Source organism: Miscanthus floridulus, chromosome 16 (genome assembly GCF_019320115.1).
Source record: "Miscanthus floridulus cultivar M001 chromosome 16, ASM1932011v1, whole genome shotgun sequence".
Classification (NCBI taxonomy): domain Eukaryota; kingdom Viridiplantae; phylum Streptophyta; class Magnoliopsida; order Poales; family Poaceae; genus Miscanthus; species Miscanthus floridulus.
In genome coordinates, this window is record NC_089595.1 from 14,591,841 (window position 1) to 14,614,312 (window position 22,472).

At 47.3% G+C, this 22,472-nt stretch overlaps 1 protein-coding gene across 3 annotated transcripts; it reads right to left on the reverse strand.

Annotated features, from left to right (window-relative positions):
* Nucleotides 1-15,207: 15,207 nt before the first annotated feature.
* On the reverse strand, nucleotides 15,208-20,014 carry LOC136512067 (protein-tyrosine-phosphatase MKP1-like). Of its 3 annotated transcripts, none has more exons than XR_010772971.1 (4): nucleotides 19,777-20,010; nucleotides 17,410-19,686; nucleotides 15,681-15,847; nucleotides 15,208-15,566 (listed from the first exon to the last, which is right to left on the reverse strand). XR_010772971.1 is itself a non-coding variant. In XM_066506069.1 (4 exons), the coding sequence occupies exons 2-4, from the start codon at nucleotides 19,642-19,644 to the stop codon at nucleotides 15,794-15,796; spliced, it is 2,181 nt and encodes a 726-aa protein (XP_066362166.1). In that variant the 5' UTR covers nucleotides 19,645-19,686; nucleotides 19,777-20,014; the 3' UTR covers nucleotides 15,208-15,793. The 3 variants fall into 3 exon arrangements, 2 of the variants coding, with proteins under 2 accessions (XP_066362166.1, XP_066362165.1); XM_066506069.1 differs by having other exon boundaries at nucleotides 15,208-15,847; nucleotides 17,410-17,992; nucleotides 18,101-19,686; nucleotides 19,777-20,014; XM_066506068.1 differs by having other exon boundaries at nucleotides 15,208-15,847.
* Between the last annotated feature and the right edge of the window lie 2,458 nt (nucleotides 20,015-22,472).

The window sequence follows — 22,472 nt, forward strand, 5'->3', positions numbered from 1 at the left end:
ACATCACAAGCACATCCAACATCCATCACAAGCACATCCTCCTGCATAATCCATCACACGCACATCCAATGTGCAAATCCATGACAACATCTAAGAAGTCTCCATCCAACACAAGTCCTAGATCAAGAAAAGTCAATGAAACATGAAGGGGCACCACCTACTGCCACTGAACCCAATGGGAGCCTGAAGGGGCACCTCCGTGCGGTGGTGGACCTGTCCAGCCGGGGTGTGTGTGCTGAGGCGAAGGAGTCGGGTTCAAACCCGACGACTGTTGCTGCACAAAGGAGAATTGAATTCATTAGTATCTACACAAGCTAAAGGACTTGATCAACCATATATATATACTCACCGGAGTGCCTAGAGCCAGAGGAGTAGGACGCACAACTAGAGCGAGCAGTGACTGGGGCGCCACCACACCCGGGAGAGCGGTGCCGAGGCTCGACATGAATGAGAACATGTCCTGCATCCTCTGTGCCTCGGCCGCCCTCTGGGCCCTCAGGACCTCCCACTCGGCCCTCTCGGCCTCCCTCTGGGCCCTCTCCCTCTCCCTCTCGACCCTCTCGGCCTCCCTCTCGGCCTCCATCCTCTCCACAGTGGCCTGCAATATTCAATCACCAACATTTAAACAATGCAAATGCAAGGTACATGTGTAAAAGTAATGAACGGCGAATGAAATAGAACTAACCTGGAGTGCCGCCATCTGCTGCAGTGTGCTCGCCTGCCGAGGTCGAATGGGGACGGAGGAGCTCATGCTCTGTGCTCGGATCTGGGCGAGGTTGGGCACAGAGGTCGAGTCGACCATGTTGGAGGCCATCCAGTACCGGCCATGCTGCTTCCCTCCTCCGAGCCTCATCACGAGGTCGGTATCAAGGGGCTGGGTGGTGGGGTCGAAGTCCTCCCCATGCCGCTCGTGGGCCGCCGAGGCGTAGTCGGTGAGCTTGCTGTGGACGCTCGTGTTGCTGTACGCCTCGGGCCCGTCCTCTAGGTTGTAGACGGTGTTCGGGGCTGTCGCCTTACCCTTGTGTGCCATGGCGTACGCCATGAACTCGTTGCATTCCTGGCCATCATGCGACTGGGACTACGAGGAAAACACAAAGACGATTAGAAGTAATGAGAATTGAGCGTTAGAACAAATAAATAAATAAGTGCGTAGCGTGTACCTAGGCCTGGGCATACGAACTGAGGGGCCAGTTGCCTTGGTGGTGCGCCAGCCCACCCATCTGCAGGCGGCACTCCCGACGGAGGGCGTGCCTCTCCCTCCACTCATCGGAGACCCACTTGTCCACGATGGCCGCCCAACAGTCTCTGTGGGTGGTGCACCAAGAAGGACCCATCTGCATGCCATCAAGTATTAGAAATGTTAGAATATAAAATGAAGGCTACCTATTCTTCATGGAATGAGTCAGTAACAATGTTTTATAACTTACTACGAGGTACTGCTCCCTAGTGAGTGTCATGGTCCTAGCCTCGCTCTTCCCCGGGTACCGACCAAGGACGTTGCACGAGTGGTTGATGTGGCACTGCAGCCTCGCCTCGTAGTATAGGTCCGTGACTCGGCCCCTGCATGCCCTGTCCTGCACCTTCGTCACCCAGGCGGGGTCATGCCCCTCCTCCAACGTGAAGAAGTCCTGCATACAGACATCATGTGTCCTTTCATTATTTCAAGAACGTCTAATGAATTCATAGTATTGAGCAATGTAGTGTGATGTAGACTCACCTAGAACTCACGCCTGATCCGCTCCTATACGGTGTCGTACACGGCGTCCATGGCGGAGTTGAAGTGGTCCCACGTCTAGGGAGGCGACTCAACATGGGCGTGGGTGACCAAACCAGGGTAGTGCAGGCGGATCAGGCCATCGAGGATCCCATTGCACTACCGATGATCGCCCCCGGACACAAGTTCCTAGTTCCTACAGGAGTCAGTAAGAAGAATTGTTAGTCCATAGTTCGGTTTTCAGCATATGAACAAGAAGAGATGCAAAATGAACGAATACTTACTTGTCGCCCTTGGGATGAATCATCGGCCTCCTCTGAAACAGGATCGGCCGCATCGGGAGCTACGAGGACCCACGCAAGTACGGTACCGATGAGGTGCTCGAAGTGGAACCCCCCACCACCCCCCAGAGGAAGTGTCACCCCCCGCCACCCCCCCCAGAGGAAGTGTCACCCCCTCCTGTCTGGGGGGCCAGCTGTTGGTCCTCGTCGTCAGTGGTCGTCGTCCGGTCCTCCTCGAGCGGGGGGACGGCAGACGACTGCACCGCCCTCCTCGGGCGGCCACAGGGGTGGCAGGCCAGACGGCTCCTCGCCGACGCCTCCGCCTCTGCCTCCGCCTCCTAAGTCATCCTCACGTAGAGCGAGTTGCAGGTCCGGGTCCGCCTTCCGCCCGGCATTTTGTCGAGTGCCTGCAAATACAAAGAGTAAACCAGTTAGCACAATATAGACAAATATAGAGATGCAAAATGAACGAAACATAACTAGAAAATAATAATAATATAGTATTACATGAATTAGAAATAATCTTCAAGATCGGCAGCGGTCGGATCATAAGTGTCGTCATCACTATCAATATTGTCTAACATTTCCGCCTCATCTCCATCATTGTCATCAATGGCAACACCAAACCGTAATCGCTCAAGCAGTGCTAAGTCTTTGGCATTTTGCACCTCTTCTCCATCGTCCTCATCTCCATCGTCCTCATCAATGTCATTGTCTACTTCCATGCCCATCAGCAAAAACATGTCTATGTCAAACGTGCCATCTAGCCCCTCAGGTTGATAGAACTCCCCTGTATATGTGTTTGGGTCAAAGTTGTAATCCTCATCGTTTGGGACAGGCACTTTGCCATGCGGTGATACCAACTACGCAAGGTACCAACCCTCAAGAGTGGGATCTTTTTGGCATGCCCATGGAAGATAATAAACTTGCGTGGCCTGTTGAGCCACAATATAGACATCGTCTCCTTGATAGAGGGAATCTTGTCGAATTTCAACTTGTCCAATCTCAGGGGCTCTTCTCGTGACATTGGGATCGAACCAATGGCATTTGAATACGACTGGCTTATGACCTCCACGAAGCTCAAAGTTGAGCTCGTATATTTCTTCGACTATGCCGTAGTAGTCGCGGTCATCGGTGCCGGGCGTATGAACTCTAGTATTCGTGGTTTTTTGATTGGGCCGACTGAGCTCATGGCTTCTTATGTGGAAGCGATAGCCATTCACATCATATATGGTGAATGACTTGACCCTATAGGGGAAGCCTTTGACAACCTGTTTCAACTCTTCATCCATTTCCGCATCCGTGCGTGCCTGTAAGGTGAGGGCGGATAGATCATTACTCGCTCGTAGGAGCAAAGTGGGATGTCACAGATGGAACGATGTAAATTGGATGGTACCTTCTTTTCGAACCATGAAATGAAATCGGGCACACCATCTTTGAGAAGACTATCTTGTTCTTGAGGGGAAGGATCCCTATTTCCTGTCCAGTATGTATTCAGAAATTCCCTGAAAAAGCAAGAGACAAGGGGGTTGGATAGATAGACGATAGTGATGGCGTATGTAACAAGCTCATTGAGAACTTACTGCACATTATCCTTTGACTTTTCTGTGTCCATGAGTGTTCCCCAAAGCGCCTCGGTGATATTCTTCTCTGTGTGCATTAAATCAATGTTGTGTGGAAGAAGAAGATCGTTGAAATAGGGAAGCCTAGTCAAGCCCGATTTATGAGTCCACATGTGGTACTGACCATATCCATCAAAACGACCTTTCTCTTTATCAACTTTGAGAGCCTCTATCTCAGCGTGGATCTCAGCAGCGGTCATCATCTGAGGTGCAGGATCGGTGACTTCAACACCTTTCGTGAAGTTCTTGATGTCTCGTCTGAATGGATGGTCAAGGGGAGGAACTGACGATGTTGGTCAAACAAAGAAAACTTGCCACCACTCTTCAGCCAAGTGAACCTCACACCTGCCTTGCATATTGGGCATAGGAACTTCCCGTGAACACACCACCCGCAGAATAGGCCATACGCTAGGAAGTCATGAAGGGAGTAGTGGTACCACACATGCATTGTGAAGTTTCTCTTTGTAGCTCGGTCGTATGTCAGTACCCCCTTTTCCCAAGCATTGATCAAATCATCGAACACAAGCTCTATGAACACACCCATATTGTTCCCCAGATGTCCAGGAATTATCAGCGACAAAAATATGTTCTTGGGTTGAAAGATGACACCGGGGGAGAGATTTAGGGGTATCACGAACACGGGCCAACAAGTGTATGGGGCCGCGGACAATCCATACAGGTTGAACCCATCTGTTGCCAACGCTACACGTACATTGCGAGCCTCCTCAGCTTTAACACGATGTATGCCATCAAAATGGGTCTAGGCGTCGCCATCCAATGGGTGTACCATCTTGTCCGGATTGTACCTTTTGCCATTTTTATGCCATGTCATCTGTTTCGTGGACTCCTCTGTCATGTACAGCCGTTGGATCCTCAGTATAAAAGGAAGGTACCGTAGGACCTTTGTAGGGATACTCAGCTATTCCTTCTTGCCATCACTAGTGTCGACCTCCAGGTCCCTAGAGGATTTGCACTTTGGACAGTGTGTTGCTCCCTCGTGATCTTTCCTAAAAAGGACGCATCCATTCGGACAAGCATGGATCTGCTCATACGGCATCTTAAGTGCATGAAGAAGTTTCTGTGACTCGTACAAGTTCTTCGGCAGGATGTGATCCTCCAGAAGCAGGGATCCAAAAACTGCCAACATACCATCGAAGTTGTCCCGACTCATGCTAAATTACGACTTCAACCCCATGATGCGTCCAATTGCATCCAGCTGCGATACCATTGTCTTTTCGTGCAAGGGATTCTACGCTGAAGACAGCATATCATAGAACGCCTTTGTGCTTTCCTCTGGCTTCTCCTCCAATCCTTCACCGAACCGTGCCTGCTGAATGTCATCCATCTAGTCTGCTACCCTGCCATCTCCATCATAATCCTCGAGACACTGTCTCACCATCTCCTCTCTAATACGATCGGCTTCACCATGGTAGATCCAGCGGGTATAGTTTGCCATGAATCCATACTTGATAAGATCTTCCCCCATGAGCCTCTTAATTTTTCTTTTCTTGTTGCCACATCTGCTGCACGAACACGGCATCCGGGCTGACCCTTTAGCAGCCTCGCCAAATGCATGCTCCAGGAAAGCATTGGTCTTGGTCATCCATTCTGGGGTCATACTTGCATGGCCCGTGTACATCCACTCACGGTTATCTATCCTCTAGCACATGCATATGTAAGCGAGTAATAAAAACTGCAGGTAAATCCACAAGGCGTTCCTACTATACATCTAATAGGTGAAGGATAGGTCCTAATCCCACCCGAGGATGCGTAGATGAGGTTGGCTTCCATGGTCCGCTCCTATCCAAGACAGAATTTCGGTAGCACCTCCCCGCTGTTCTCCCGATACATGTCCTAGCAGGGAGATTGTGTATCAGGAGAACAACGAGGAGGTGGTGCCAAAACTCTGTCTCGAACAAGAGCGGGCCACAAAAACCAACCCATCTACGCATCCGCTGGCTGTCCAAAAAACGTGGACAATCCGAAACAGATACAGAATTTGGTATGCAAAGATCTACATACCAACGACCGTATCTCTTTCGGATGGGAGACGCCTAACTGGGGTTACACGAGATACAAGTATGGAATATGGGTTATACCTAGAGTGTCGGTGAGGTCAGGCTAGTGGGGCAGTGGCGAGTCGCTGCAGTGGCGAGGTGACGCGGTGCAGGCAGAACCGCAACGCCGACGAAGACGATCGGGGTCCCCGAGTGCCTCCCAACGGTCCTCGTCCTGCAAAGAAAAGGCAAATGGTTAGACTCCATTGAAAATTTCGGCAGCACCTCCCCTGCACGGAGAGGTTCCCAAAACCTGCAGAAAACATTAGCACGAAGGCCAACAACCACATATATACCAAACATAGGCACGAAGGCCATCAACCACATACATACAACAATAACTACTACTAACACTAAAACTATGAACAACAACTACAACTACTACTGTCACTACGACTTACTATCTAATACTAACACTACTAATTAACTACTACTACTAACACTACTACTTACTAACTAATACTAACATTAGGGCATACCTTGCCAGCGAGAATGCGAAGACCGAGGGCCGGTGACGACAACGGGGACGACCGCTACGACGTGAGGGTCGACGAACCAAGGCGGCACCTTTCTTCTCCTCTCTTCTCCTCTTCTCCTCTTCTCCCCTTCTCCTTCTCTCCTCCCCTCCTCTCTTCTCCCCTGCCTCCTTCTCCTCCCTTCTCCTTCCTCTCCTCCTCCTCCTCCTCGCTTCTCTTTCTTCTTCTTCCTCCTCCCCTTCTTCTCCTTCCTCCTTTCCTTCCTCCTCTTCCTCCTACCTCCTCCTCCTTCCTACTGCGGGCGCGGGGCCGAGGCGCGCGGGCGCGCGGGGAGCCGGCGGTGGCGGCTACGGCGCGGCGGAGGGGCGGGCGCGCGCGCGTGTGTGTGCGTGTGTGTGGTGTGTGTGTGGTGTGTGCGTGGTGTGTGTGCGTGTGTCCGGTTTTTTTTATATTTCAAACCTCTTTGCCGAGTGCCAGATCCGGGGCACTCGGCAAAGAAAGTATTTTGCCGAGTGCCCCCAATCTGGCACTCGGCAAAATAAAAAATTAAAAAAAAAATCATGTCCTGGCTTTGCCGAGTGCCTAGGGCTAACACTCGGCAAAATATTCACTTTGCCGAGTACCAAACCTTGGCACTCGGCAAAATAAATTTTTTTTTGTTTTTTGCCACCAACTTTTTTTCTTAGATTTGTATTTGTACCATGAACAACATGTTCAAATTTGGCACAATTTCATTGCTGTTTGCTATATTTCTTCACTTTATTTCGTTTTCTTGCAATTTTCCGGAAAATGTAGGTTTGAACTGCAGGTGCATCGAATAATAGTTTTGATCCATTCCAAAAATGTTATTCTTGTTTGTTAGTGTCACTTTATGCTAAATCTAGGAACTGTCTCCAAATTTCGATCAACGTGCTCACGGGGCAACGTCGCGAACTTGCGTGCGAGTGGTTATTTAATTCTATAAAATTCAAACGAATCCTGAAAATCATGAAACTTGGCGAGATGTCGTGATATCACATGCATATGCGGTGGTAAAAATTTGAAAACGTTTGGAGGACGTCATCATGTATGATGTCCTGGTTTGTGAACACCATACGTGATGACGTCCTCCAAACGTTTTCAAATTTTTACCACCGCATATGCATATGATATCACGACATCTCGCCAAGTTTCATGATTTTCAGGATTCGTTTGAATTTTATAGAATTAAATAACCACTCGCACGCAAGTTCGCGACGTTGCCCCGTGAGCACGTTGATCGAAATTTAGAGACAATTCCTAGATTTAGCATAAAGTGATACTAACAAACAAGAATAACATTTTTGGAATGGATAAAACTATTATTCGATGCACCTGCAGTTCAAACCTACATTTTTCGGAAAATTGCAAGAAAACGAAATAAAGTGAAGAAATATAGCAAACAACAATGAAATTGTGCCAAATTTGAACATGTTGTTCATGGTACAAATACAAATCTAAGAAAAAAAGTTGGTGGCAAAAAATAAAAAAAAAATTATTTTGCCGAGTGCCAAGGTTTGGCACTCGGCAAAGTAAATATTTTGCCGAGTGCTAACCCTAGGCACTCGGCAAAGCCAATATTTTGCCGAGTGCCAAACAGAAGGCACTCGGCAAAAAGGACGGCGTTGGGTACCATTATCCTCGGGCGCCTCTTTGCCGAGTGCCCAACTTTACCGAGTGTCTGGCACTGGGCAAAGTTTGGCTTTGCCGAGTGTCTTATTTTGCCGAGTGCTAGACACTCTGTAAAGCCCTATTTGCCGAGTGCCAAGTTTCGCCGAGTGCGGCACTCGGCAAAGATGGCCTTTGCCGAGTGTCCAATATTTGGCACTCGGCAAAGATTTGAGCACTGGGCAAAGTCCCGATTTCCTGCTGTGCATGTACCCATGGATATTTATAGGGTATGTCTGGTCTTTGGCAAATAGGGTTAGACTTCCTTTACGCACGTAACCAGATATCACATACGTTTGCGATATATGCCCGTGCAACGGGCGTTGCACGGGGCCAGGCAACGAGTTTTTACCCACGTATGCGGCGACAAACGTGGTTGTGGTTTAGACGAACATATTAAGAATTCTACAAATCTAGTTACATTGAAGATATAAAGCATATTTCATGATGTTTATATCACTATATCACGTGTAGATATAGTTTATAGAAACCTATTAAAATTAGATCTAGTTTTTTTTAAATAATCGGCATGTTCACTTGGTCGTAAACGATCGTAAATTTTCAGCTAGAACAATATTTTTTTCTCACACCAAACCAGCCAGCAGTAATAATTCACGATCGTATACGATCGTTTCAGCCCCAGCCGAACAGGCTGAATATACTTTTGTAAGTAATAAAAATATAAAAAACACTTTTGTGTTGGGAATCATGGACTATGTTTATATTAATTTCAGGTATTTCCCATTTCCCTAGCCATATGTTGCTTTTCTGCCACGTGAACCAGGAACGGACTCGTACGCGAACAATGGACTCGTGTTACGTGCGGGCAGAAGGCCTGTCCCGTTCGGCCCTGCTGCAAGGCGAGCGGGGGTGCAGACACGCGGCCAGCGGGGCAAAGGACGTCTGATGATAACACAGTAGATATTATTTTTTATTAAAAAAATAATAATATAATAAAAAAAGTTGTCGAAGAGATAGATGGGATCTCTATTTGCTCGGCCATGCCCAAGCGTACAAGATTTTTCTTAGTCCAGTCAACTTCCTTTTTTCCTTGACCGGACCAATTAAACAATTAATCTTTTCCTCGACCAGGCCAAGCAAATAAACCTGCACGTCAGGGACCAGCAAGAATATGATGGAAATTCTGTTCATATGCACTCTCGAGACTCCATCCATGAGTTACGTACAGAAATCCTCTCCATACACCTTGATACGTGTTGGTCATCCAGCCTGTTCCTCAATTGTTTGCTTTCTTCTTTTCTTCACGTGTATACTCCAGCATGGAACGCCGTTGGCCATGTTACTGCTCTTAAGCAACGTATCAACTAATCTAGATTAATTGTGAATAACATATAGAATTTGGCCGATCGTGACAAATTCTCTAGCCAAATTACACCATCAATCGTTATAAAGTTGGTCAAACTTTATTGTGTCTCTAGCAATTTATTTATTTTAGGATAGAGGTAGTATACTGCTCTTTAGTATCAAGCAACTCGAGACATTCTGGTTCCTTATCCACATGTGTTTTCCTGTCGGTGTTGTGAGGGAGAAGATCATGAGGGTATCGAGTGGAGGAGTTCTTCAGATACTCGCTTTTCCTTGTTTTCTGTAAGCGCATCACACCCTCATAGCCTCACCCCTCGTGTGTGTTTGGCTCAAATGAATGTGGGGACTGGGGAGATGGGGAAGCGGAACAGAGCCGCTGCCATTATGATTGTGTATTGCCAGAGATGCGAGAGAGGCACACTTTGTGCTGTGGGGTGACCTGTGGCCTGTGGGCTGCTGAATCAAGTGGGCAATGCGCTTAGGGTTGTGTTAGGCTTAATTCTATCTCAGAAGAACAAGATTTGTCTCAAGATAACATATTATACATATACATTTATATACTTGGTATACACCTATTCTTTTGCTAAAATAGTTGGGTATTTTCTGAAGCTATTCATTGTCCTTCTTTCTGTCCTTCATTCATGCATGCGTCGATGGATGTGAGTCCATTTAATAAAGGCAGAGAAGGCACTATTTGGGCTGTTTCACTCATGCTCGGTTAGCTTGGGTATGACGCTCTGCTGCTTCTTTCCATGCTAAAGAAAACAACAAATAGTAACATTTAAAGTCCTGATGCAGCTCATGAAATCCTGTAATAACTGGAGGGCGCGGGTCCCCCACCTGTATATCAGCCTGGGCACTTTTTCATCGGAGACCGAACACCGAACCGATCCGAACCGAAACCGAACCGAATAGTCGGTAGTTCGGTTTTTCGGTTCGGTTTCGGTTTCCAGTGTGTGAAGTTGGGTTTTTCGGTTCGGTTTCGATTTCTATGCCATACCGAACCGAAAAACCAAAATACCGAGAAACCTGTTTTTTTCCCTGTTGTTTATCAAAACTGATGGAGTATTGTGGTTTATTATCAGGAATGAACTGTAAATTTGTAATATTTATTTGAGCATTAAATTGTTAAGTTTGTAACAGTCTTGAGTCTTCAAATAATATACTGTGCTGTGCAAGTTTGTACTGTGTTGTGCTGTCAGTTCTAAGTTCTGTCTTATATTCGGTTTTAACCGAAAAACCGAATTAAAAAACCGAACCAAAATTGGTCCGTTTTTGAAATTTTAGCAAACCGAACGGGAGTCATTTTTTGGAAACCGAAATTTTAAAAAACCGAAAAAACCGAACCGAACAATCGGTTAAAACCAAACGCCACCTGTATATATTTGAGTTTGTCCCCAATGGCCTGAAATCAAAGAGTTTCATTTTACATCCTAGTTGAGCTTTATTGCTAAGAAACTTCAAACTTATTACATTTTAGATTGATTAGCACCGGAGCCTTGGTTCATGATTGTTGTAAACAGTGAACACCAGACGTTACATGTGTTTCTTGGCCCTGTTCGCTTAGCTCCAGAGTTGCGCTTTATTGCCGCATAAACTGAGGAAGCGTCTCATTGTCATCGCTTCCCTTTGGAATACAAGCTCATTCCTTCTGTTCCATAAGGGCCAGGGTGTTTGGATCAGAGGCTAAAGTTTAGTTCGTGTTATATTGGACATTCGCATGCTAACTAAGATAACTAAACATGAACTAATTATAAAACTAATTGCATAGGAGTAGACTAATTAGCGAGACAAATCTAAAAAGCCTAATCAATTCATGATTAGCATATGTTTACTGTAGCACAAATTTGCAAATCATGGATTAATTATGCTTCAAAAATTCGTCTCGCAAATTAGTCTCCATCTGTGTAATTTATTTTTTTAATTAGTCTACATTTAATAATACTCCTAATTAGCATCTAAACATCCGATGAACTAATTAGGTTTCCCCAAATAAATTTGGCTCGAGCATCCTGCTGCTGTCCTGACTTAGTTATAGATTTATAAATACTTTTTAACAAGCATACACCTAATAAATCTATAACTAAGTTATATATGATCCAATGAGTATGAAATTTTTACTACAATTCAAACATACAATAATTAGTCTATCATAAAAATTTCACCACAATTGGACCATAGAAACTGTAGTTATGAATTAATTATACAAAAGCATAGATATGAAGCTACAGGAAAAAAAATGTTGTACTAAAGCATATAATATTATATATTCAATGTGTAGATCTACTCATGTGGGAGTCCAACAAAATTAGATTTTCTATTTTATGATTTTTCTATGATTTACTATAATTTTTCAAAGATTCAGCCAAAATAAATAAAAAAGAAAAAGACAGAACCGCCTTTGAAAATCGGTCAGGAACGTAAAACGAACGGTTTTAAAAGTTCAGGGAGGTGTTTTACCTGCTTTTACAGTTCAGGGAGGAAAAGCAGACTTTCGCAAACGATAATAATATTGTTCGGGCGTCCGTTCCGTCCAGACGGACCCGTCCACGGAACGACTCGGACCGGCTCATCCTCATCGACTCCCGCTCCGTCTCCCTCGTCCTCATCCCCACTCTGCACCTCCGCCTCCGCACACCCACTCCTCCGCTCGCTCCCTCATCCCCACCCTTGGCTCACTGCCGTGGTGCGCTCTACGGACGTCGCACCCCGCTCGCTGCCGGGCCGCCCGCCCGCGCTCTCTCCCTCTCTCTCCGCGACCTCCATTGCTACCCCACGCTCCCCAGCGACCCGGCTCCCGCTCCCCCCCCCCCCCATCGGAGACGAGGACGACGACAGCTGCTCCGACGAGGTAGGTCGGTCCTTCTCTGGATATGAGCCCTCCTCCTCCCCTGGATCTGAGGGACGCGACGGTGGCTAGGGTTCCAGCGAGCTCTAGGGTCATATTCCCTCCTCCATCCGGCGAGCTCGAAGGTGATGGGCCAGGGGCTGGAGCAGCCTGCACCTCGAACCCATCCCCTTGCTATTTTGCACGCTTTTTTTTGCTGTTTCTCCGTGTTGCAATGGGGTTTTTTGATGTTGCAACAAATGATTTTCAAATAGGGTGATTCATGTGTTGCAGAAAGGGAGTTCTAATGTTAAGATTGTTGCAATAGGGGACGCCTTATACGGCTTGAGGACGCCCACGTGGAAGACGTCTTGGACGCGTGCGCCCTCCGGAAGACGTAGACGGTAGGCGACGCCGCCCACGCGCTCGGTGACCTGGAACGGCCCGGCGAACTGCGGGCTCAGCTTGCCCCGTGGCCCGGGCAGGAGGGACTGCGCCTGTCGGTGAAGGTTGCGAAGCCACACCCAATCACCCACGGCAAACTCCAGAGCGCGATGGTGGCCATCATAGTAGCGCTTTGCATACTCCTGTGCTTGAAGAAGACGCTCCCGGACGTTGGCGAGGAACGCATCGCGGTCGTGCAGCAAGTTGTCCACGGTGTCCGTGCGCGCGGTCCTGGCAGTGTAAGGGAGCAGGGCCGGCGGAAGGCGACCGTATACAATCTGAAACGGCGAGGTGCGCAAAGCGGAGTGATATGACGTGTTGTTGCAATACTCCGCCCAGGGCAGCCAATCAAGCCAGGTGCGGGACGATCGCCCGTAATGCAGCGGAGATACGTCGCGATGATTTTGTTCACTGCCTCTGACTGCCCGTCTATCTGGGGATGGAACGCCGTGCTGAGGCGGAGCTTGACGACGGCGAGCTTGAAGAGGTCGCGCCAAACATGACCAGTGAACACGGTCCCGATCATTGACGATGGAGGCAAACAATGGCGTCAACGAATGCCTTGGCGGCCGAGGTGGTGGTGTAGGGGTGGCTCAACGCGATGAAATGAGCGTGCTTGGAGAAGCGGTCCACCACGGTGAGGATGACCCTTTTGCCGTGAACTCGGGGAAGGCCTTCGATGAAGTTGAGCAATATGTCGGACCACACCTGCGAGGGGACCTCTAGGGGCTGCAACAGGCCGGCAGGTTGCAGTGATTCCACCTTGTTCCGCTGACACACCGCGCACGCACGGACGAAGTCGTGGACGAGGGCGCGGTCATGCTCGACGACGAAGTTAGTGCGGAGGCGATGCAGGGTCTTTTGAGTGCCCTCGTGCCCAGCGGAGTGGGCGATCTCGATCACTGTGGGCACTAGCGTGGAGGTCGGCGGAATGAAGACACGAGCGCCGTGGAGGATCAGACCGTCCACGACGCGCCAGGGCGCGCCACGCTCGGCGACGATGGAGTCCCGCAGGGAGCGGAGCTCGGCGTTGTCGTTCAGCTCACGGCGCAAGTCGTCGAAGAGGGCGAAGGACGGCCCGGACAGCGCGGCGAGGTGGGCGTCGCCTTCCGCGCGGCGAGAGAGGGCATCGGCGACGGTGTTGAGTCGACCCGGCCTGAATTCCACGGCGAAATCATAACCAAATAGCTTACTTACCCACTGGTGTTGAGGGACCGTAGAAAGGCGCTGATCAAGCATGAACTTCAGCGCGTAGTGGTCCGTGTGCACGATGAAGCGCCGGCCCCAGAGGTATGGACGCCAGTGTCGATCGGCTGATCAGTTCCCGCTCATAAGCTGCAAGCTTCAAATGCCGGGGTGCAAAGGGTCGGCTGAAGAAAGCGATGGCGCCGGCAAGCACCGCGCCAAAGCCGGAGCCAGACGCGTCGCAGTCCACGGTGAACGGCTGCTCGAAGTCCGGAAGATGCAGCACAGGGGCAACAGACAGGGCCTGCTTGAGGGCGTCGAACGCCGTGGCGGCCTGGTCGTTCCACGCGAACAAGTCTTTCCGGAGCAGCTGGGTGAGGGGCGCGGCAATGGACCTGACGTCCTAAATAAAGCGGCGATAGTACCCCGTCAGACCCAAGAAGCCCCGAAGGCGGCCAGGACGTGACCGCGGCCACCTTGTTCTGGTCCATGGCGACTCCTTCTAGCGAGATGACGTGGCCCAGCGAACGAGCACTTGCTGCGCTTGACGCGGAGGTGATGTTCCCGCAACGCCGTGAGGATTGCTTTGATGTGTTGGAGATGCATCGACCAGGAGGGGCTGTATATGAGTATATCGTCGAAAAACACCAAGACGAACTTGCGGAGGAATGGCTGCAGCACTGTGTTCATCGATGCTTGGAACGTGGCCAGCGCGTTCGTGAGGCCGGACCGCATCACCAAGAACTCGAAGTGGCCATAGTGAGTACGGAAGGCCGTCTTCATGGTGCACCCGCACTTGGTGATAACCGGACCGGAGATCCAGTTTGGTGAAGAACTGCACGCCGTGGAGTTCATGTTTTCCAAAATAACAAGTCACCCACCCACACTTCTCGCTTGGTAAAAAAGCAAGCCAAGGTTCGCCATCTGCACTTGTCGCTGGGTAAAAAAGCAAGCCAAGCAAGTCGTGAAGGATCGTCATTTGCAAATGGTGGGAGTACAGCAAATGGAGAAGTGAACCAATCTCAGCATGACATGTCAGCTTTAAAAAATAGATAATGAAAAATTTAGAAAGACTGTTGTATTACTCTACTCTTTTGGAGGATGTTCTATTTTAGAGAATGGCTAAATCATGGATTGTAGACTCTTATTGTACATAATCTCTTAGAGTTGCTCTAGTATCTGATCTAGCAAAGGCCGGAATCACATTGCAATTCGCACGAAACAGGTTATTGCCGGCTTGCAAATTGCAGCAAAAAAACTGTGACTTATCCTACAGTCACAAACAAGAACATCACAATGAAATAATACGAGTGCAAGCTCTGACATGAGTCTTGTGATCCGGCTTCTACCCACAAGAACATCACAATGAAATAAAATATGAGTGCAAGGATAACCTACAAAGACATCAAGGCATATCAATCACAGCAATCGGCATGAAGACATCAATGCATATGAGTGCAAGGATAACCTACGAAGACATCAAGGCATATCAATCACAGCAATCGGTATGAAGACATCAATGCATATCACAGTAATCGGTATGAAGACATCAATGCAAATCACAGCCCTTTTAAAAAATGCATATCATAGTAATCCGGTATGAGTTTTCACTGTCAGCAGAGCAACGCGCAAAAAACAAGATTACCAGCTTCGAACTGAGTTCTGATGTTATAAACTGCAGAAAAACAGAAGATTGGCAGCTAACAACTGAGTTCTATATAGTTTAAAAGTTATATGACCAATGGAGCCATTTATAAGCCAAGAGGATTACAAATCTGTTCCTTTCAAAGATGTACAAGAATGTTTAGGCTAAAAGTAACTGTTGACACACCATCTCCCAGTATCTGAGCTTACATTACAGGGGAGCGGATAATATACACCCAATTGGCCGATTGCGCCTACACCATGAGTGTTAATTCACAACGGATATAACGCCCATGGCAGCCTCCTGCCATTTGGACAAAAGATAGATCATGAGGCGCAGTTGCCGATCCATCGCTTCTACTAAAATGGAATCTGTTTGTAGCCTATTATGTTCAAGGGAATGGTAGTGGCTTTATACCTCGCTGACAATCATCGGTACCGACTGATGCTGGAGGGCATGCCTTCGTTGAATGATAATTTGTGCCTGAGTTTGTTAAGCAACTACAATATCCTGATAGCTACCGCCTAATGTTAACTAACATTCAGTAGTTCCAAAAGATTCTCAGTTTCATGCTCCTTGAAAACCTGTATTGTTAAAACCCAACAAGAGTTAGTAATAAAATTCATAAATTGTCAAACCGAATAAAGGTAAAATGGCAACAAGTAATATTGTATGGCACATGGGAATGTTCAGACACATGATACATTACACACGTGCTCAAGAAAAAAAAAAGACGCATTACACAGGTCCGCATCCGCATAAAAATCATCAGAGTTTAGCCAAACATCTTCAAACAAATCAATAACAAGTGGTACCAAGCAGGAATGCAGGGTTCAAGATAGAAGCCAAGGCTGTGGATTCAATCACTGTCATGGGTAGCTGGAGCATGCTTTCTGTTGTCAGCAAGGGATTCCACAAGAAATGCCAACCAAATCAAATCACTATTACTATCAGTATGATTAGTTGGAGCCTGGAGTGACACATGGCAAAAACACCAAGTTGAAGTTCTGCAGATGTGCAGAGACAGACAAACAGCAACAACCTCCTAACATTTCAGTCTACACTACAAACAGGACAGATATGACAAAAACTAATAGCTAGAATGGGTCAAGAGTGGTCTCTAGGGACTAATAATCATTATTCCAGTATTCTCAACTAGAACCGAGTCAACCTGACACTAAATAATTCCTGTTTATTAGTCCACCAAACATCATCAGATGCCGTGGGTCCTTGACTATATAGGCATGGCAGATTACAAACAATAAAGATAAGTAATCTAAGATAACAATATACTTAACAAGATATCATTTCCAGTCAAACTTGTCTGCGCTGTAAATTATACAAATCAGGTACAGAAGCCAACCTCACAGGGCCTTTTCCTGCCTAAGACAGACTAGTATTCTATCCAATCTTGTCACTGATACATGAAAATAACCAAAGTTGTTGTCTGATAATTGATTTCGACCTTTTTATCAGTCACTAATTGAACCAAACAATTCTACATTCAAAGTTTCAAACATTAAGAACTACTGGCACTCTGGCAGATGTTTATGTAGTATAAAATGATATCTATAGAGAAACAATTACCATTGTGTGAAAGTAAACAAACAATAAAATACAGATAGAGTTCATTGGTAAATTTCCAGATGCTAATAGATCATTATCCTTCGGTCGCAGAAATTCAATCAAGTATCAACTTTCATAAGTTTAGGATAACTGAAGCAATCCTAGAAACATATGTCTGTAATGCCTAATGCGACATGAACTGATTGGCCTTATATATCGTCTTTTGACACATCACTAGCAGAATATATAATCCAATCTTTTCTTGATGACCAAACATCGATGTTACAAGCTAACAATCTATGTTGACTAATATCAATAATTGAAAAGAGTGGGAAGAATCTAAGATAGCATGTGGGCCTCATATAACACTGAAGTTCACTGGAGTTTGCTATTTCAGTTTCAGTTGCAATGTTTATACTATTTGAGAGCTGTTACCACTAAAAGAGTCATCATCCAAAGCAAGAAACCAGCAACTCCTAAATATAAGTTCCAAGCTCTTTATACAGCTTGACTGGTAGCTAAAAGTTCAGAAGCAGAACAAAGTGCAGAAAAGTAGAGGTGGTGCACAGTATGCACATACCTTGACAGGAAGAGCATCGCTGAGGCCTTTTCGATGAAGAAAATCACCAGTGACCTGTTGCCAATCAACAGCATCAACACTCTTGCTGCTTTCATTTTCGCCTCCTACCCATACATACACCATTTTAACTGCTTCACTTCTGATGGCATTCGATGTAACAAAAATCAAAACTGACTTTGGGTCAAGATCCTTGCGTGCAAATGTAATTAGCTTTTCCATGCTGGGCCACTGGTAGACTAACAGTTGTGCATTACTGCAAGCTTCTGAGTTACTGTCAGTACGCTCAGTTAATCTAGTTTCAGAATGCGAGCTTGAACTATTACCAGTGCATTTTTCTGAGCAAAAATCACCAGTCTGCTGTTTAACACCATTTGTACTACTCTTATCTGAGGCCTCCTCAGTCCTGCGAATACTAGACGGTACCCTTGGCGGCAATACAAGATCCTTTTGGAGAGATGGTAGCTTTAGAAGTGTGAAGCCTCCTCTTCTTTCTGCTATAGAAGAAGTCTTGGAAGGAGAGCGCATTGATTCCAGGCCAGAAGGCTTCGAAGCTCCCTCATTAGATGATTGAGAAAGGGGAGACCTGGACGATGGCACCAAAGCATGAGGCAGATTAGATGAAGAAGGCGAGAGGCCAAATGATGGTGGGGAGCTAGTTGTAGGTGATAAGGAGGGTGAGTCTGAACTATACTTCGAGCTGATGCTTGAATCTGATGACAAGGAGCTTGGAGAAAGGAAAGGAGGTGAGGTTGATGCTTCAGCAGCCAGGTGTTGTACACGGTCTACCCGTGGATCAAAATCCCTGATTAGAGAAGAATCTGAATAAACACGAGCTATCGACCTGGAGATAAACTTGTGCCTCAGTAAACTCCAGCTACTTTCTCTAGCTGGAAGATGGGTCTCGTCCCCAGCCCCAGAAGTTGAGAACGCTGGAACCACTCCCCCAGTGATTGCTTTGAAGACGAGCTCAAAATCAGCGTCATAAGACTCGATTCTCCGGCTTCCTGGGTTACTCTTGGATGCTGAATCGATCTGGTCCTTGCTAATCTTTGTATTACTCTCTGAATTAGGTGGTGTACTTGAAAATGCATCCCAAAACTCCTGTGGCTCCAAACCTTCTCTCACAACCTTGATGTGCCCCTGCACCTTCTCATACCTCACTACCTGAAACGCAGCAGCCTTTGCATCCTTTTCCATTACCGGATCGCACTTCATTCCAACCCAGACATAGATGGACGACAGAACATGTACAATGAACGCGCCTCTAGAGTCAAGGGCGGCAGGGGATGGGTCATTGAGCATTTTGGGCACTAAATGCAGAGGGGCATACTGGGAGTGAGGCGCCATGCGGTACATCCTGAGCACTGAATTTGGGGACAACGGAATCGCATGCACCCGCTTCTGGCACTGGAGAAGCTGGCAGGCAAAGCCCATGTTTGGATTCGCAATCCCCCGGGCAGCCTTGACAAACTGGAAGGCGTCATCGAAGCTCTGGCCTTCCCTCCACATCAAGTAGGCGATGACCAGAGACGTGGAGCGTGACACCCCCTGGCAGCAATGCACAAACACACGGCCGCCCTGCTCCCTCACATCCTCAAAGTAATCAAACACGTCGTACAGGATGCTGGTGATGTCCTCGGTGGGGCTGTCCTGCAGCCAGAGCGTGCGGTAGACGAGGTCGGACTTGAAGTACTCCGGGCAGACGAAACCCACGCAGTTGAGGACGTGGGTGATGCAGTTCTTCCTCAGGATGTCGCGGTTCTTGGCGACGGCATCGCCGCCGAGGTAGACATGGTCGGCGACCTTGGAGCACTCCTTGTCGAAGAAGGCGATCTGGTCCTTGCGTCCCTGCGAGCGGAGCGAGGAGAGGTCGAGCCGGAGCCCCTCCCCGGGCTTGGCGGAGGAGGGCCTGGAGGCGCCGGGCGTGGTGGGGTTGGGCCACTCGCCGACGTCGTCGGAGCCAGCCTTGGGCCACTCGTCCAGGCTGCGGCGGGTGATGGCGAGCGGCTGCAGCGGCGGGAGGCAGGACCGCGCCTTGGAGCTCATCGACCGCGGGGTGAGCGGCGGCGGCGGCGGGACGCGGCGTGACTGCCCGCCCCCGCTACCACCTGCCCCGGCCCCGCCCGCGGCGTCCGGCGGCGGGGCCGGCTCCCGCGGCTCGGACCACGACACGGAGCGCCAGAACTTGCGGCCCCCGGCCCCGGCCGGCGCCGGGCCGTCGTCGGGGGTCGCCATGGGCCGGCCACGAATCGGAGCCTCCTCAGGCGGCGACGGACGCTGCGCGGAGACGGCAGAACGCTTAAGCCATTTCCGTGCCCCGGCCGGGGGCAAAAAAAAAATCCTCAAAAAAATGGGGGGAATCCGCACCTGATCCGCCCGTGGCGGCAAATCCGGCCCGGGCGCGGCGGTCCGCGGCGGATCGGGGCGGGCGCGGGCCACCAGATCGGGAGATCGGCGCGCCACCAGTTGGTTGCCCTCCTCTCGAACGACGGGGAAGGGAAGGAGAGGAAGGGGAAGCAGTGGCCCTAGTGGGTGAGGGTTTTCAGGAGGCGCCGGGGCGATCAGGGCCGTCGGATGTGCGCCGGGATCCGTGCGCCCCGGATCGGACGGGTGGCTGCGCGGTGGGCCCCGGGTTTGACGGGGGTGGTGTTGACTGGTCTCGCTGCAGCGGCTTGTCGAGGAAGGCAGGAGGAAAGAAGACTGCGTGTCATGTCCCCCCAAAAATGTTAGGTGCACCTGCTCTTTGGACACTTTGCAAACACAAAATCCTGGACGGTATTGTGCCGAGGGACGGGGACGGTTTCAATAGGATTAGATATTCCGTGTCTCGAATTATATGTGTGTTTTGTGATGATTTGGACGCTTTAGGTTATTGATTGCGGTGTTGATATCCGGATGACGAAGTTAAGGAGATGCTTTTGTGCGAGTCTCGCATGTCATAAAGGTTCGGTTCTAGCGAGCAAGAATCGACAAGAATTTTCTTGTGTTTCGAAGGTGCCTGGAGAGACAGCGAATCTTGTTGCATATCAGGAGTCGATTTTTTCCTGGTGTGTTGTGACGCTAGCTTTATTGGTGGAGCAAGGACGCGATCGGTCGATGAGTTGGTTGTTTTCCAATAGATCAATGATATGGTTATTTGCTAGGATTTGAATGCTCTAGATTATTCATTACGATATCGACAACCAAGCAATTAATTTATGGGCACCGTATAAGAGTCGCATGAAAAAGTTTAGCTTCGGTGAGAATCGACAAAAACTCTTACGCACCAATGGTTGCCTCAAAAGGGGATGAAACTTGCTACATGTTGAGAACCGATTGGTGTGTCCTCACGTTATCTTATATTGGTAGAGCAAGGACATGATTGGTTGGTTAGTTTCGGGACATCGGTAAAAACGACGGAGGTGTACATAAAGTTAAAATTAAGAGTTAAGACAAACTTTGACCCTGAAGGAAAAGAGTGATGGCACTTGATGTGTGCTCCTACAAAAAAAAAAAGGGATTCCATTTGCTAAAAAATGTCATGGGAATATTAGGTGGGAGACAATTTTGTTTGCTCCTATGGTCATGCTGTTGGGTACTCCTTGCCTAATCTTTTTGTATAGTGAATGGCCATCAAGGTGTAGGCTTACGCTGTTGCTCTTGTCACCTTGTGTGATAAAGGGGTATTAAGGCCAGTCTTAATGGGGATTTTATAGAGTTTTATGGGCATTAAATATGCTGATATGACACTGTCTTGATGAATAGAGAAGATAAAAGTTTCATGGGAGTAGAGAGAGTTTCATGGGGATGAAACTCTTCTGCACTGTTTTCAAAATATGGGTGTGTTGAAAACTGGGAGATGAAACCTCCACTGAGACTGGCGTAAGAATCCGGTCTACTGCTACTCTCGCCGCAGTTTCAGGAAATTCGCAGAGGACGACGGTCCAACTCAAAATAAGCACTTTATTTTTCTTTTATCTTAACGAACTGAAAGCTTAATATGTTTGATACCTGGGTTGTGTTCGACAAACTGAATATGTTTGATACCTGGCTTGTGTTTGTTTTCATAGCAAATTTATATACTTATTTCTTCTCTCTGTTCTTTGCATTGACGATCTTTCCTATAATATGTTTTTTATCAGGGCTGAGGCTAGCGTGGTGAGAAGCAGTGAGCTTCATAGTCCGGTTATGGATTTGCCAATATTTGAAGCGCTATAAACGCAGAGTCTCACGTATATCGGTATATGAGACGTTTGCGCACTCTGTTGTTTGTTTTCGAATACTATGTGACGTTTCAAACAGCTTACTAGTTCATAGAATACTCGTTTCTTTCTAAAACCCAGATTTGAGCCAAGTCAAATTTACTCAGATTTAACTAGGATTATTATATAATGTAAATAGATCTACTGCTAAAATATATTTCATAATCAATCTAACTATATCATAAAAGTTACTACTTTTTTTTATGAATTTAGCTAAATTGAAAACTGTTTGACTACTCTATCGTGAAAAATGAGTAGCATTATGTATCACATGTTCTGGAAGATACTGTCCTGTTTTTCAGCTTTACTTTTCAGCGAAGGAATAATATTTTTCTCTCATAATAAATCAACATCAACATCAGCAGTAGCTAAATTTTAATGAAACGAACAAGACACTATAGTTTAAGATAACTTCGTCAGAATCTCCCCGTTCAAATCATGTAATTTCAGTAACAGATCAAGGGGGTGTTTGGTTCTTTAGTCGCTCCTAAAATTCATGTCACATCGAATGTTTAAATACTAATAAAGAGCATTAAATATAAATTAATTACAAAATCAATTACATAGATAGAGGCTAATTTGATAGACGATTTTTTAAGCCTAATTAATCTATCATTAGCATATGTTTACTGTAGCATCACGTTGTTAAATCATGAACTAATTAGTCTTAAGAGATTTGTCTCACAAATTAGTCGTTAGTTGTGTAATTAGTTTCGTAATTAGTCTATATTTAATACTCTATGTATGTATTTAAACATTCGATGTGACATCTTATAGAAACCAAACACCCAAAAATCAGATACTTGTCAACATATACACTCA